The sequence below is a fragment of the Fringilla coelebs genome (assembly GCF_963513975.1).
Source record: "Fringilla coelebs genome assembly, chromosome: 1".
In the NCBI taxonomy this organism is placed as follows: domain Eukaryota; kingdom Metazoa; phylum Chordata; class Aves; order Passeriformes; family Fringillidae; genus Fringilla; species Fringilla coelebs.
The window spans coordinates 4,949,652-4,966,981 of NC_140028.1; the positions used below are offsets into that span (position 1 = coordinate 4,949,652).

At 39.1% G+C, this 17,330-nt stretch overlaps 1 protein-coding gene across 5 annotated transcripts in view; it reads left to right on the plus strand.

The window, feature by feature from the left end:
• Positions 1-17,330, plus strand: part of TRAPPC9 (trafficking protein particle complex subunit 9) — a 443,040-nt gene that overhangs the window by 70,351 nt on the left and 355,359 nt on the right. For all 5 annotated transcript variants that reach the window (XM_084214958.1, XM_084214957.1, XM_084214959.1 and 2 more), the window contains one exon: positions 8,864-8,988. In XM_084214958.1, the coding sequence (XP_084071084.1) occupies positions 8,864-8,988 (125 nt within the window). The remainder of the gene's footprint in view (positions 1-8,863; positions 8,989-17,330) is intronic.

Consider the following 17,330-nt stretch of genomic DNA (forward strand, 5'->3'; position numbering starts at 1 on the left):
AATTATTTGGAATTACAAGTACCAGATACTTGTAATAAGGATTTCTTTTTTCTAATAAACACAGTCTTTCTGGAGTAATTACTCTACTCTGTATTTTTTCCTTTGTCTGATATGTTTGCACTGATTAAATTACCTTGATAAAACAAGATAGTCCTGTATTAAAAACTCTCTCTTATTTGGATTTTTTCCCAGGATCCATTTGCAGGTCTGCATTACCTTTATAAGTAATCTTTCAGTACAGAAGAATACAACAAAATTACATGCAGAGCCCATTCAGTTTGAATAGCAATGATTTCTGTGAGTTACCTTGCAAATGCATTTAGACAAAAATTATAGTAGTTGTTAGTAATGATTGAAAGATTTTGGTTTTGAAACCTCCCTAATGTAAAATATAAAAATACTTTAAAAATATTTTAAAACTTTACTGCACAAACCCTACAGTGTTGCTACACTGCAGTTCAGTTTAGAGCTTGTTGAAAATGCTGACAGTGAAGGGAGAGCCCACCCTGACATTGGGAAAACGCAGGTGCCAGGGAATTGAGACTTTCAGAAATTCCCCTTGATAGCAAGTGAGGTTTCATAGTAAATATGTATCTATAGATATATATGCACACATATATATGGAAAATTTCCTTCATGTGCCCAGTGTCCAAAATGCTCTGAAGCTGCACTTGTCTAGGAGCTTTTCTGATGAAATAACATAAACCCCAAGTATTCTGTAGGAGGTGAAGATAGCATACTTCATGGTATGGACACTGAACACTTATGGGATTTGGATTTTGGCCTCTGTTTACCTGCATCCAGCTCTTATGGGACCACAGATGAACAAAATCTTTGAACACCATTTTAATCCTACTATATCTTCTGCTTCTCTGAAAGGTTGGGTAGCTGAAGCAATTCAGCCCTTCCTCATTTAGTGCTGATAAAGGAGTAGGATCCATTACTGCTTTGTTGGAACTTTAGTATCTGTGGGTGCTGTGTACTCTCTATCCTTTGAAAGTGTTATTAGGGATGTTAAGTGTATTGAAAATTTAGTTGCTGCTTTATTTTTTATGTATTGCTTTTAAATTTACAAATGCTAAAGTTTCCAAAGAGCCTGATGGGAAGAACAGTAAAGAGCTAGAAAAATCAGGACATGGTGCAGAATGGACCAATTACTGATGTTTTTGATGATACACATTTATCCAATTGGAAAGTAAACCAAGTTATCAGTCTGAATTGCTGAGGTGTGTTGATGGTGTGATGCCTCACAGAGAAAAATGTTGGGTGTTTTTCCAGATTCGTGAGGGGCTGTACAGGATCAGGTCAGTGACCATCCAGCCAATATCCTGACTGTGACAGTGGCTAAGAGCAGATTCCAGTGGGACAATACAGGAAAAATTGTGCATTTACTTCTGTTTTCCTCCAGGCCTCTAACTCTTGTTTGCTTAGGAGCTCCCAGGGCTGAATAGGGTTTCTCTGGTTCTAGGCACTTTTACTCATCCTTAGTGGGTTTCTCCTTCCTAAAACTCTTCATTCTTCCTGTCAGCACTTCACAACGTGCTGTGGCAAGGAGTGTCACAGCTAAATTACTTTTCAGCAGCTTTGCACTTACTGGTGGCCTTGTGTTCCCAGGTTTTTAATTGCATGGGAGAGGTAACAGGGCATCTTCTAAACGTGCTTCCTGCAGTGATTTGATGCATTTTCCCAGGGTATTGTCACAGCAGACTGGGGATTTCTAACTGCTTAGAGCTTAGTTGTCCCTGTTATGGGAACTGTTCCAGTGTCAGCCTTGTCCCTTTTGAACTCTCATTTCTGTCTGTTGGAGGGAGGCTGTAGACACTATTTGAAAGCTGATCTATGTGTTCATGTGATGACCTAATGGTGCTCTTTATTTTGTTTTATATTACTTTGCTTACAATCATGGGGTAATGCACAATTTATCATTTCCTTTTTTGACTGAATATTGGTTTGGGAGATTTATGAATGCATGAACCACAACTCCATGATCTTTCTTCTCAACAGAAATGATATCCTGAGAGCCTCTTGCTGCATGTAGAAGTTTGGGATTCTTTCCCCCTATTTATTTATGCTGAATTTTATTGGGCATTGGTCTTTTCTCCCGGTAACAAAAGACAAGATGAGAGGAAATGGGCTCAAGTTGCAGCCGGGGATGTTTAGATTGGATGTAAGGAAACATTTCTTCACTGAAATGGTTGGAAAACATTGGAACAGGTTGTCCTGTTCACCAGCCTCAGCAGCCCTGAAAATGTTCCAAAAAATGTGTGGATGTGGCACCTGGGGATATGGTCTAGTGGTGAACATGATGGTGGTGCTGGGCTGAGAGTTGAACAAGGATGATCTTCAAGGTTTTTTCCAACCTTAGCAATTCTGTGATTCCATATCTTAAAGCCAGTTGACCAAGATTTGGGAGATCCATGCAGGGAGATCCATGTTTGCAACAAATCTTAGTGAAATTTTGGATCTCTTGTCCCTCAGCTGGATGGTTCAGGGCTCCTCCTCTGGCTGAGAAGGTCATCATGGGCATTTAATTTGATTCTGAGGTTGCTGCACTGGGTGAGGCAGGGGAATCCCCTGGTCTGCTTGGTACAGCCAGGTGCAAGCAGCTGAAGCAGTGAGATCTCTGTCACCTGTTAAGGTGATTAGAAAGGTCAACAGGATATTGACATTATGAGCATAATGAATTCCCCTTTCCAGCTATGACACTGCAGCTTCTGAAATTCAGCATTTCCCTGACACTAAGAAGGGGGTGAGAACAATAGCTGCTCTTCCTGGATTGTATTGTGCACAGTGACTCGTTTGAGGCTTTTAACAAAGCTCCTGTTACATGGGGACAGAGTTTTGCAAAGTGAATGAATTAATTTGCAATGAGTACTTCATTATGTAGAATGTTAATGTTCATTTATTCCCTGTATAGGGAACCTAAAGACAAGTGTGAGAATATTTAAATTCATAAACTCATCAAAGGAACTAATTAATTACACATTGAGAGAAGCAAATCTGTGCCTTAAGTCTCTCCTTCCCTTCTCTTGATGTCTGGAGAGGCTGCCCAGAGCAGAGGCTGGGCAGTGTTAAAGGAATAAAGCAGGGATTTATTAAAAAGGCCTCCAAAGGACACACCTTGGGCACTGCAAGAGCCTGGCCATGGCTCCACCCAAGATGGACCCTGAGTCACGAGTTTTCACACTTTTATAAGTTTTGGTCCAATTACATATTGGGTTAATTGTCCAATTACAGCTTCAGGTTATGAAGTCCCACCCTCCCAGTTTGCTCTCCTCAATTCCCTGTTTGCACTTTTTGGGCCTGGAGCTGCAGTGGTGTCCTTGGTTCTGGGGCTGGAAAAGGATTGATTTGTCTGACTGAACTGTGAGGAGAACTTGCTAACACTTTGTATGAAGTTCAGAGTACAGAATCTGGAAATATGAAAGCCAAAACTGAAGGCATCACTCTAGGGGGAAAAAGGTTGCAGAGCAATAATAGCATATTTCTAGGAGCACTAATCTTGAATATTTGTTAACATTGGTATGCAAGACCAGTGTATTTTTCATATTTAATTTGTTGTTTTTCTGCTTTAATGGCCAGATTTTATCTACTTTAAAATGGCCCTGCACTTACATGGTGCATGGTGTACAGACAAAGCTTTTTTTTTTCTTTTTTTTGTTGGAATGTTCTCTTGACAGTTCTTCCAAGAAATTAAGTAGCCTGGAGGACTCCATCAGAATAATGGTATCACTGATGATAATGATGGGGTCCTCAGAGATTTTGCAGTATTATCATTTCCATGTTACTCTGCTTAGTAGCCTTTATTACATTTAATTATTCTGAGTATTCTTTTGAAGTGACTTCATTTCTAAGAAGTTGGTTTTTTTTTTTTTGTCTCCGCAGTTTGAAGATGTCATTTTGGTTGTACTGCTGAAATGAGTAAATGAGGTTTTGTTCCCTTTTGCTCTGTTTTTTAAAATAAAGATGCTTCCGTGTCCTCCATAAATTCATCACTGTGTAACTTCAAAAAATATTCTTAATTCTTTTGAAAACTACAAAATTCATCTTGAATTCCAGCTTTAGTACTTATGGAAGATAAGGTGCCCTCTTCCCACTGCTCTTTAAACCAGATAAATCATTTTGTCTCATGATTTGACTAATACAGGGTGGGATTTTTTAACAGTATCTAAGTACCACAGTACTCCAGCCACTACACAAATACACAGAGAGCTGGTGTTTCACACCCCAGCTCTTTACAATGTAAATAACTAAGACAGACATGAGGCAAATAACAATAAATTGATTATTGGCACATACAGGCCAATAAACCTGCCATCCTGTTATGCTGTCCCTTTCCTGAGGCCCTTTATTTTAGCATCTCATGTAATCTGCATACATAATCTCTAGTGTTTATTATGAACTTCTTTACGCTTCATTTGTTCTCTTTCATTGCATTCACCCTTATTGTAAATTTATCTTCCAATTTTAGTTCAGTTCAACAACCTCAGGACATAAATCCTTGCCTACAGTGCATTTGTTCTTGTTAATTATTGTCTTCAGAGGTAATGGGGTTTCAGGGAAGAGCTCAAGTCTGGTTCCTGTTGGCTGTGCCCTGCTCCTGGGAGCCAGAGAGCTGCTGCATTCCCAGGATCCTTGCCTGGAGTGCTGCTGCCTGGGCTCCCTCCTGTGATGGTCTTGAGCACGTTTTTGAGAGAGGGAAGGAGCTGCATCTCAGTGCCCACCTGAGGTGTGAAGGGTGGATTATGTTGCCTCAGACTCTCGGTGTTCTGGTGTTATTCTGCTCTTTGTTGCTCCACACAGCAAGTTTCTAGAATTCTGCACACATCATGAGAATACAGTTCTCTTTTTCTAGGGGGGAAAAAAAAAAGAAAAGGCATTCGAGTTCAGCAAGTAGAGTCTGTCTCCTCTCTCAAGGTGTTTTTTTTTTTTCTATTTTTCTGCATGTTTAAAGTACTTCAAAGCTGTTACAGTGTTCTTATGGGATGTTGCCTACCAAGAGGTTTTTGTTTTGAAATTTCAATCAGGCAAGAATTGACAAAATAAACAAATCGGTTGAGGTGGCATTTAGTTTTCATATATTATGATCAAGCTGTGTACCTTCCAAAAACTCTTATGATTCTGTGACACAGCATCATAGAATGGTTTGGATTAGAAGGGACCCTCAAGATCATCTCATTCCACCTCGCTGCCATGAGCAGGGACACCTTCCACTATCCCAGGTTGCTCCAAGCCCCATCCAACCTGCTTTGAACACTTCCAGGGATGGGGCATCCACAAATTCTCTGGGCAACCTGTGCCAGGGCCTCATCATGCTCTGGATAAAGAATTTCTCCTTGTCAGTTTGATGCCACCCCCACGTTGTTTTATCATTCCATGGCCTTGCAAAAAGTCCCTCTCCAGCTCTCTTGGATCCCTTTTAGGCCCTGGAAGGGGCTCTGAGTTTTCTCTGGAGCCTTCTCTTCTCCAGGCTGCACAGCTCCAGCTCTCCCTGTCTCCAGAGCAGAGGCATCCCAGCCCCTTGAGCATCTTTGATGCTTCCTTTGGAATTGGTCCAGCAGCTCCACATCCTTTCAATGCTGGGAGCCCCAGAGCAGAGCAGAATCCCCCCAGAAACATCCCTGGGCTGCAGGAGGGGATCCTGCTCCAGGCCAGCAGCCCCTCCTGCCCTCCCTGGGATGGGCTGCCCAGGGTGGTGGTGGAGCCTCCATCCCTGGAGGTGTTTCAGGAGACTGGAAGTGGCACTTGGGCTCTGGTCTGGTTCACCTGGTGATGTCTGGTCACAGGCTGGACTTGATGACCTCTGATGCCTTTTCTGACCTGAATGATTCTGGGATTCCTCCTCCTCCTGGCCCTCTCAGGGTCCCTGTGCTGTTGTTGAGGAAGCTGCAGGAAGCAGGTCTGCTCTGCTGTTGGATTGGATGAAATTCTCCTGGAAAGAAGCAGCACTTCAGCCTAAAACCTTCCAGAGTTTCCCTTTTGTGTGACATGGAATTGCATGGATACTGCCTCAGAATCCCAAGCTCTGTGGTGTCACTGGAACAGTTTTAAAGTGTTTCCTTGCTGTGGACTTTGGGACCTCCATAGCTGTGATGTACCTGTTGAAAAGTGGATCCATTTTTGTCCCCTGGGTCAGGCCAGTGCTCCTTGCACAGCACAGTGTGACACAGGCCAGGAGCTGTCCCATGCCACCTCTTCCTTCTGTGCTCAGTTACTGCATCGTAGATCCAGGGGTTTAACTCCCTGAATGCACTTCCCTCATTCAAGTAAGGAATTTTGTGGGATTCTTCTGTGCAGAGTGCTGGGAAAGTGGCTAATGAAGTTAAATTGACAATTTACTTAACATTTGATAGGAGAGAGGAAATGCTGGTAAGAGATTTTGCTCTGTTGTGACAGCAGTGACTGGGATGTTGGAAAGGCAAGCTGTGTTTTTGCAGTTACCATGGGAAAAGTGTTGGTCATATGCTGTTACCATGGAAATATTCAGTGTGGATTGTTGAAATTAGGAAAATTTCTGGACAGAGTAGAAAGATAATTATACTTTTTATATAGTACAAGGATCTCAAGGATCTGCTCAGGATCTTTGACAGTAGGGATTGACAAAAGAAAACTGTGGAGGTTTTAGCATCTTCATCTCTCTAAACTTCATGAGAGAAAATAAAATGTATGAAATCTCAAAAAATATAAGTATCAATAATGTAAAACTTCTGGAGAACTGCTTCATTGGTGCTCAATGTTTTCTCCTGCCATCATTAAGTTCTGCAGCCTAGCAGGGATTTTAACAGGATTTCCCCCATTCTGACTATTTAATGTATTGCAGGGGAGCTGGTCAAGGTCTTTTTCTCCATTGCTGCCTGATCAAAGAACAGAAGAAATAAAATAATTTACAAAAATTGTTGTTTGTGGTAGAAAATTATTTTCTTTTTGTCCTCTGGCAGAGAAGTTGCCTTGAGCAGTCCAGGCTGAGAATGGCTGAGTCATTTGCAGCATCACAAAGTGCCTGGCACTGGGTCTGTGAGAATGCCACAGACTGGAGACAGAAAGTTCAACCACTACCAAGTTACTTTGGACTTCTCTTTCCTCCTGATATCTCCTTTGCTAGAAAACCTTTTTCAGATACAAATTAGAGACTTAAAAATGTCTTCTTTCCAGAGAAAATATTTAAACTATTGTCTTTTCTTCCTCACCCCTCCCCCCCCATAGAAAGTAAAAATAAAATGGGATTTTAAAGGATAAAGTAATTAAGAAAGGCATTAGCTGTATCTCTGTGATGTTGTTTTAGGTATTATCTATTCTTCTCTCAAAGAAATAAAGCTCATTCCATGTAAAAAGTGGAAAATCTGACTAATGCCATGCAGGTTTTCATACTTGGTTCTTTTCATGTTTTAATTTGCAATTTTATGCACCAGTCAGTGTCAGGTTTTGTTCTAAATATAGAACTAGTGAAAATCATTCATCAGTTGGAGAAGAATATTTTTCCTCAATTAAAACTTCAGATTTTCATTTTGAAAGAGCACCTTTCAAAGCCTGTGAACAAGTGTAGTTCTGTATTTATTTCTGTTTTTGCCTTGTTCATGGTCCTGCTGCATTGCATGGGCAGGGTGCTCTCACCTCCCATCCTGCTCTCCCCCAGGAACTGACAGAACAGGATATTGATTCAGTGCTAGGGTGCATTTTAGAATTAGTGAAGGAAATTGCAACTAAGGGAATATGGGGATACTCTCTTTGTTTCTCCTTTGGATACCTGTGAAGTTTAATGATGCAAAACCCCTTTCATGTTCCATCTTGTTCTTATGGTTTCTTCTTTTGAGGAATGTATCCTCAACATGTCTGGATTTCATAGGAGCAATTTAGGAAATTTGTTTGGATTTTGTGTCACAATTTGGTGTTTCCTGTGTGTTCAGCTGTGTGTCTCTGCTGCTGTACATGAGATTTTGCTTGTATTTAGTTGATGTTTTTGGATTGCAGTTGCTCTGCACAGCATCAAGGAACAAAGTCTTTCTCTTCTTTGGATGTAAATCTAAATAGTGAATCCATTTTTACTGTTCGTTAAAGTTTCCTTGTTTTAATTCTCTCGTTCTTCTAATTCTTTTGATTCAGCATAATTTTCAAACATTTCAAATTTGTGCTTAGAGTTTTTGGGTTGAGGACCCCAAATGTACTGCAGTGTATTTATTTACCTTCAAGTTCCACCTTGTTGGCAGTAACAGAAGCTGTTAAGTTGTTTTGTTGTATCTTTGTCATCCTGTCTGTGCCAGTATCCAGACTGGGAATAAGCACCAAACTGGGGACATTCCTCTCAGGGTATTTTTAAGCTTTTTTGTTGACTCTTACAATGGAAACCTTAAGTTTCCATTTTGCCTCCTTTATAAATGAGAACTATTTAATCTATTTTTGCATTAGTAGATGTACAAAACATGACATCTCTATTTTCTGTCATTTTCCACAATATATACTTTAAAAAGAAATCCTTGTACTAGAAATTAATTTAAGGATCCTAAGGAGCTGATAGGATCACACTGTCACGGAAAACCACAAACTCTGATTTTTATTTTAATGCTGTAAATGTTAAAACTAATTTTATATTATTAACTCTGACATCTCTGTTGTGATATTTCAAATGCAGTTTCCATCCTTCCCTTTAATATTCACTGAGTTTTTGGTGCATTCAAGTTTGATAATTTTTGGTGTCCTGGGAGAAACAGCCAAATAATCTTTGTCTTTTGTTTTGTCTTTTTGTGTAAAAGGTTAATATCACTTTTTGTGATATCTTTTCTCTCCCTTTGTTAATAAGATATAAATTAATTGGAACAAAGCAAAGCATGAGACAAGCAAAAGTAATTCTCTTTGTTCTGTTTTCCAGATGGAATCAGTGTCAGTGGACTCCCACTCTCCAGTCCTTTCAGGCAGGTTGTCAAACCAAGAGTGGAGACCAAACCTCTTAATCCCCAAGAAAGCAGCAAAGTTGGTGATTTCAGTCACGTCAAGGTAGGAGAATGGCACCAAAATAAGGAAAACCTGTGTTTTTTTAGTTGTACTGTGCTGTGGTTTGTTGTGTGATTAAAAAACAAAGGTTTCCTTGTCTCATAAATATTTCCCTTTGGTTTCCTTTGGCACAGCTTGATGTTCTGTGTTTGGATTGTTATATTAGAGCCAACAAACAAAAAAGGTGAAGAAAGATCAGGCTAAGAGTGGAAATTGCAGAGCTGGCTGTCCCTGTGGTGTACTGGGGGAGCTGTCAGCTCACCTCATGGTGCTTTCTCAAGCTATTTACTCTGTAGGAAGGTGCTTCTCTGTGAATTCTTGGCTTTCTTGCAGTGAGTTTTTTTTAGTCATGTTCATACAAGTAATAAAACAGAATAGTTGAGAGAGTCAAAGGAAAAGTAAATAAAAAGTTGCAGGGTGGAAGAAGAGTTGTGTAGGTGGAAGCTGCACTCTGCTTACCAAGAGTCTGCCCTGGCCTAAGCTGCTCTTTGCTTTTCTGTGGCAGATCTTACATGTTGAAGGTGTAAAGTTGTTGTTTAGAGCATGAAATAAATTCAGCTTCATAATGGCCAGATTTGAAGGAGATAAAATCTGAGATGAAAATAAGAAAGATTGTAAATAATGCACTGCAGCACTTCATTGGTCTCTTCCCAGCTTTGGTGAATGTTGTGTTGTGTACAGTATTTGAAACATTCCCTGCACAGATCCATGTTCTGCATCAGCTCATCCTGTCAGCAATTAGAGTGAGCATTGTACGTGGCAGAATTTGGCTTCACGTGTGTTTGAGAAGCAAACCCAGGCTCTGCTTTTCTCACTGGCTTGCTTTGCCTGGGAATTTGCTTCCTTCAGAGTGAGAATATTTACAATTCTATCTGAGCAATAAACAGGTGAAACTGTTAATTTGTAAGTGTATTTTGTTTGGATCATTAGCACTGCTAATTCACCATCAATTGATTCTGCAGCACAGGAAAGGTCTTAGCAAAATTACTAAAGCCTTTGCTTTTTGTGACATAGTAAGGTGTTTCCCAATTGTTTGTAAATATAAATGAGCATGACTGAGGAAATAATTTTCTATTTAAGTGAACAAAATGTCCAGCATTAATTTTTAAGTTCAGAGCTTTGTGTAGCCTGTCTGACCTATAGACACTTCTCAGTCACAGGGGCAATGGGAGTTTTACTTCAAGATAGCACTAAAAAATGTAGAAATGCAGAACTTTGCACCAAGTACACAAAGAAAAAAGCATTTTGGTGCACTTTTTGCTTGTCAGTCAGTTGTCCTGGCAACCAAGAAGTTGCAGGTTCCCAGTGATCTGTGTGATAGTATTAGAAGGATATTGAAGGGGTGTGAGCAGAAATTTGGTTTTTAGCACGTGTAGCAAAACTGTGGTGGGAAGGCACATGCTGGATCCTGTTGTCAGGTTTATGGAATGAATTTTGATTTAATTGGTATTTTGTGATGGAAGAACCATTCAGATGAACAAACTATGTTGAGTAGGGAATACACATTCCAACAGCATCAAAGGGCTGTTTGCTGAGTAAATGTCTCTGTCCTGAGCCTGATGAGCATCACTGCTGTACAGCACCTGTAGCATGCCTGGAGTTTGTCCCAATTAAACTGCTATAAACCAATAATTGGGTCTGCTTGGATTAAAAATGCCTATGGAGCTCAAAACTATTTAGAACTATGTTAGAAATGTTTTTTCATTCACTGGGCTATGCACAAAATTAAGTCTCTATGTACATGGACAGACATAGTGGGTAGTGGGTAAATGACCAGAAAAAATGACCTGTTATAACTGAGGAGATGGATTTGCCTCTTTAGGCAGTCATTCTGTGATAATGTGGATTTCTGCTTGTGACTTCTGTTTTAACACTGCTCTTTAGTAGGAAGCAGCATAGGAACCACCAATAGCTTAAAATGAAAGCCAGATAAATTCCAAACCATAGATACAGGGAGTTACTGTAAACAATCCAGTCATTTAAGAATTTATAGATATCATTAGAATGTGCTGTGGTCCAGTTTTCTTGGCTGAGTTTTGAGGAATTTGCTGCAGTTTTGCATTTGAGTCTCTCTGGTTTAGACTGGGTGTCTTTGAGTACATGAATTATGTTCATTGTCAAATGCTTTTGCTCAGACATTGCTGTCTGAAATGAAACAAGCTGGGATCTGCACATGAGAGAGGATCTAAGGTTCCCTTTGATGCTGAGTCTGAAAATGTTTGAATTTTATGAACCTTTTTGAGTTCCCTAGAACCTCTTTAAAAGATCCTTGAGTTTCTCCCTGTGGCAGCAGAACAGACCTGGGTTTGTGTGCTGTTTGCCCCTTACAGAGCAGTTTGGGATGAGCTCTGGGTTACATTTGATTTATTGTTGTGCCAATTAGAGTGGTTTGACAAGGACTAATGTAAGAAGCAAGTGGGAGTTTTGAAGTTAAGAAGCAAGATGGATCTTAAACAATTTGTATGTGTGGTGAAAACACTCTGCTGTCACTTATTCATGATTTAACAATAGGTGTCTGGTGTGAATATTCAGGGGTAGTGGTTATTTTTCAATCCTGCATGCTGTGCATAAGCTCATCTTCAAATAAAGGTGAATTTCTGCAAATGAAAGTGAGTGTAAATCAATGCTTCTTGTGTTGCTGATTCTGAAATGTCCTTGTTCAGATATTTATAAGCCTCATGCTTAAACCTTCCCTCCCTACTTGTTTGCCTTACAGATTTTGTGCTTCAGTCTTGGATATTGTAGTCGAGCTTCTCTGCAATCTCTGTTTCCAATTTTGCTGTAGGCTGTCTCCCAGTAAACCAGTCACTGGCTTCTGGAAATGACTGCTACAATGAGCTCATAAATTCAGTGTAAAAACTGCTTTATGACCTCATCATAAAGCTTGCTTATACCCTCAAGCTGAACAGAATCTCAGGCTGTAATATTATGTTCAGCTACTGTTTTCTGCTGTTCAGTGCTGAGCCTTGTCTAAACTCCTTGGTTGTTCCAGGGTGGATCTGCATGAAAAGATGAATTACTCTGCTTAGGGTAACTCAGCCTTTCACCATGGCTGTGGTGTGTGAATGTCAGGTTTGAGGCTGAATCTGTTACTCTTTGAGTTAACACTGCAGCGTGTTCAGATATTCAACTATTCTATGTCTTCATGCAAAAGCTGCAGTGAGAAATGTAACCAGATGCCACAATCTCTCAGCAAACACAGTGTCAGTTTGAACCTGGGGAATTCTGCGCTGCTTTTCATGCTTGGAAGCTGAGATTATGTGGTGTAGTCTAGTTCTTGTCAGATGGAAGAAACAAACTGGCACTTCAGTCCTTATTCCATATGGATTTGAGCTTCAGAGATCAACCCAAATGAAGAGTTGAAATGGAGAACTCTTTTAGCTGGGTGATGAAAACTTTGAAAGCATATTGTGAGTTTTTTAAAACCTTGGTTTAAGCTGTTACATTCCCAGTGCTTACTGGGCAGTTGTTTGGCAGACAGGGATGGTTTATAATTTATAAGGGATTTGGCTGACTTCTTTATTTGTTTTGAGACTTGTTTGTTCAGGAGAATTTCCCTCTGCATCCTGAATGTGAGCTGTAATTCTGGAGATTCAGCTGCAGAAGCTGGAGGGGTTTAAGTACTCTCATAAAACTGCTCTGTTCCTGCACTCTCAGTAAATGGTAGGAAGTGTTAAAATACAGTATGTAGAGCTAATTTAATTTAACACACTGTCTTTAATGTATCTTCTCTGATTTACTCAGCAGTGTATTAAGATGAGATGCAGGCCTTAATTGGATTTTTTTCTATTCAATTCTCAGGCTTTACTCTTCTATTTGAAAGTGTGCTGCTATTAGAGATAAACTTTATATTGTTGATACTTTAAGTTCTAACTCCTTTTATTCATAAACCTTATAACTATTCTAAGTTTAAGCCCTTAAACAGAACAAGTGCTTTTTTTTTTTTTTTTTAATTTTGAAATAATTTTGGGTGCTGCTGAATTAAGAGTAGATGTTGAGTCTATAGAACACAACTGAATTTAAGATTCTTTTTCATTGAAGAAATGTGAATATAGGAATGAGATCTTAGGCACAAATATATAGTCCAGTTTAGATGTTGTACTTCCACACTGTCCTGTTTTGGAATTCATTACTATGCTTATAAATTCTGTGGCCTTGAGTTCTCCCTCAGTATTAGACATGTCAAGTTTTATGTTTCTCTCTTTTTTCCATAATAACTTTCAGGATTGCAGAAGATAAAAAATAAACAAAGCTCCTTCACTTCCAAATCTGATTTTTATCAAAATAATACATATCTTATTTTTTATAATTGACAATTTGTGATATGAGTGCCAGAAGGCTGCTCACATCTCCTGAAGCCTGCTCAGATTGGAGCTGTAAGCCACATCAACCTTTGCCAGGTCAGCAAGGTGTTTTTTATTGCCTTCCTGGCCAAGATTTGCAGTTTTCTTTGAGATAAAATGGATTATAAAAATAGAGTCATTCTGCAAAAACAAGGGAGAAATGGGTTTTTGGCAGTTGGTACCTGTCTGACAAAATTTGATTGTGATCTGGATCTGGATGAAAGCTGGCAATTTTTGAGCAGTCTGGGTCTAAATGCTTTTAGCTTTCCTTCCCTGCCCAGTTCAGCATTGCTTATCTTCCCTGGAGTTCTATAAATAGTTGAGTATTGCACACAATTTCTGCTCTCCACTCCTCTTCCTCTCTTCTTCTGTGAATTGGTTTCTCAAGAAAGGAGCAGTCTGTTGTGCCCTAGAGAGGACTGTAATTCAGAACACTAAGAAAATACTTGACTAAATCTATTCCCTAGAGCCAGGGGTGAGAAAAACTCTACTGCCCCTTGGATTTGGATAAATTCAATTCACTCAGCTTGTCTTGTATTTTGCATTCAATATTAGCACAGTAGCATCAACAATTTCAATGCAATATGGTTTAGAACTTGCTATTTTGCCCATTTTATTTGACATGAAAGGAGGATTAAAAAATTTATAAAGTACCAGTAGGAAAAAAAATGGATGGATTCATTGTCTGCCTGTCAAAAGCACTTTTTTTTTGGACTTTCTTCATTGTCACTCAGAAAACAAGTGATGATACCCTGCTTATACCCAAACAAATCTCTCATCAGGAGTAGCTGCAGGTGCAATCTCCTGTATAAACCACACTTCATCTCTTTCTTGTCTAAAGATGGACAAAGAGAAATGAAAGTTGACACCAACACAATGAACAGAGCTTATGGGACCAGCTGGAGGTGGTCACATCCATAATGACATTGTGATAAGTCAGGAGAAAAATCTCAATACTGAATTTGGCTTTTGTAGGAGGGTGTTGGCTGAATAGAAATGATGGAAGTAAAGGAAGGAAAGTTGACTGGGTTAGACTAATGGAGAAATAATAAAGATGGGCTCATGTGAAGACCTGCTGAACTGGAAACTTGAAGTGGAGGGAGGGAGGCATGGAACAAACATCTGGAACAGGGTGGTGAAAATCCAGTTGGCTCTGTAAGAAATTTTAAGAATAATGAGAAATTGAGATGTTTGTGTGTATGCTCTTGCATTAGATGATAAATTTCTTCAAAATGTTCTTCCAGAGGTCAGAGAGCCCCTGCAGCCTGGAGCTCTCAGAATGTGACTGGCTGTGTGCTCCACGGTCAGGTGTCACAAATTCAGAATCCCTTTGGGGTTTTACACATTAATTCTGCACTTGCAAGTTCTTGCATGTTCAGTTTTCCTCTTCTAATGAGAACAGATGAGGTAGGTCAGGCAGGGTTTGGATCAAAGAGCACTCTTTATTTCAGGTGCCTTATTTGCTTTTTTCTTACCTGTGTACATTTACAGCACTTGTGTTGTAGATCCAGACATTTGCTGCTGAAGTTGGTTTCAGCCTCCTGCTGCATTTTTACTTAAATGCTGCTCATCCTGCATATGTTAATGTTTTCTTTCCAAATGTTTGATGGAACATTTTTGAAATTCCATAAATGTTATTGATTTAATAATTTTCTGTGGTCTTTTACCCACAAAACTCAGTGCATTGACAAGTAATGAAGAATAGCTGTACTGCAGGCTGTGATAAACACTGTGCCAGAGTTTTTTCTCTCCATTTGAGAATAAATAAATCTACAGACAAGTTCAATTTATTAATATTTCAAATACCTTTTTTTTTTTTAAAATAGTTTCAGTTCCTCAATCATAGAGGCAGATCATAGTAAGGCTTGGGAGTTCTGTTCTGATTTTTGGGCAGCTGGCCAAGGAGATAAAGAGCATCTTGATAAAAGAAAAGTAAAATCTTTAGGCTGTGAGTATTCTAGTGGCATTTTTAGTAGCTGCCTTCCCCAAGAGTATGAGAAAGAGAAGGGACTTCAGTAATTTATCACTGTGGGGACTCCAGAAGGGTCGGTCAGGTGTGGCAGCTTTGCTCAGAAGAAATGGCAAGTGCAGGCTGTGATGGCTGTAGTGGATGCCAAAGCATTTTTGAAAGGGCTCCTCAGAATCTGCTTTACCAACTTGGTTTCACTGAGGGAGGTGGCTGCAGAATCATCCCAGCAAGCTCCACATTTGCTGTTTATGGGTAAACCAGGTTTTAAATGTGATAGACTGCAAGTTTTCAGTAAGATGATCTGCAAGAGGGATTGCTTAACAGAATTTCAATTTATTTACAAGCGTGTTTCAAGCTTTTTAATTTAGTACTAATATGATGATGTGCTAAATTTATCATTGATCAGTCAGAAGCTAAGTCTTTGTTAGGGGGAGTAGGACAAAATTGACTTCAAAATGCTGAAATTTCCAAGCAATGAAAATTATCTAAAACTATGAGAAGTAGAGCAGAGGAAATTCTTTGTAAGAAAAAGAGGAAAAAACCTCGAGATAAATGCAGCTTTTAATATTGTGTTAGATAAAACAGATCCAGCTCATATTTTGTTGGTCATTTTATGAAATTGGTTTCTCTGTGTTGTCATTAAATTGCTGATCTTGCTGTGAATTGCAGTGACTGATGATGTGAGAGAGGGAAAAGCAGGTGATGAAAAAAATGTTATGTGAAGAGGAAAAAGTGTAGGAATTTGAGGGTGTTGATCAAATAGAGTGTCATTTCTTAGATGTTTCTCTATGATTCATTAGACCTGATTTTCTGTAGGTGTAATCTCAGAGTAAATTAAATTCCTAATGTTCTTGTGTTTAAATGGAATAAAAAGCATGTTCTCTGGTAGTAGAAGATCAAAAGTACTATGAATATTACATTGGGGAATTTATCCTTTAAACTGGTGCATGTTGTTTTTGTGTGGAGTATTTGCTGCACCACTTAGAGGTGTGTAGTTTGATGATAAATTAGTATAAATATTACTGTTAAGTGACTTGGATGTGCTTCAGCTGTCTGTAGTTATTAAATACTGTGAGCATAATACATCACACTTTGCAGATTGGTAAGAGTTCAGAACTCAGAATGATTTGCTAATTTTAAACCTGGGGCTCTTAAAACATTATTGGTTTAGCTGAAATAGGTCTGAGAAGAGAAAAAGACAAATGACAAGAAGCAATTAAAATACATATTTTGTAATAAAGTAAATCTCTAGAGCAAGGAAGCTTCTGGATTGCTTCATGGCAGTAAGAATTTTATCGAGTTTACTTTCAGCTAGGTTATATCTTTGTATCAAATTCCCAGCAAGGTGAGCAGTCAATTTCAGTAACTTTATTGAGTAATTATGTGAAATTCTACTCATTTTTGGTTAGACACTGTGCAAATGCAAGTAATATTTTTATTACTATTAAATGCAAGTCATAAACAATTATTCCTGTTGCTGCCATTTGATGCAGCAGCTGAGAATCCAGAACAAGGAATAAATGACTTGCCCAAGATCACACAAGATGCAGAGTTGGGAATATTGTCAAAATAAACACCAAATGCTCCATCCAATGAAGAGGGTGAGAAACAGGTGATGCAATTTTGTTTCTTAAGAATATGAAAAAATAATCTGAAATCCTGCATTCTTCTCTACTGGAGAAATTCAACATTAGGATTTCTTTGTCTAGAACCTTGATCCTTTACCAAAAGCCATTTCTGGATTTTGCCCCTTGCACAGTGGGGCAAAAAAATCCCCTGGGCAGCTGTTTGTGTCTTTTTGTTTTAATTCTTCCATGTTATTGTTTGTTTTTCTACCTCTTGTTGGTCAGTGCAGTGCTGTTGGCAGTCCACATCCTCTCCCTGAGTTTATCTCTTTGCTTGGTAATCACCTCTAGACTATAGGTGCTCCAAGCTAGAATAGTGAGGGGAATAGCTACAAATGGAGAGCAAATTATCTGAATTATAAAAAAAAAGGAATATTATCCAGATGCTGGGAATCTATTTTTGTAGCC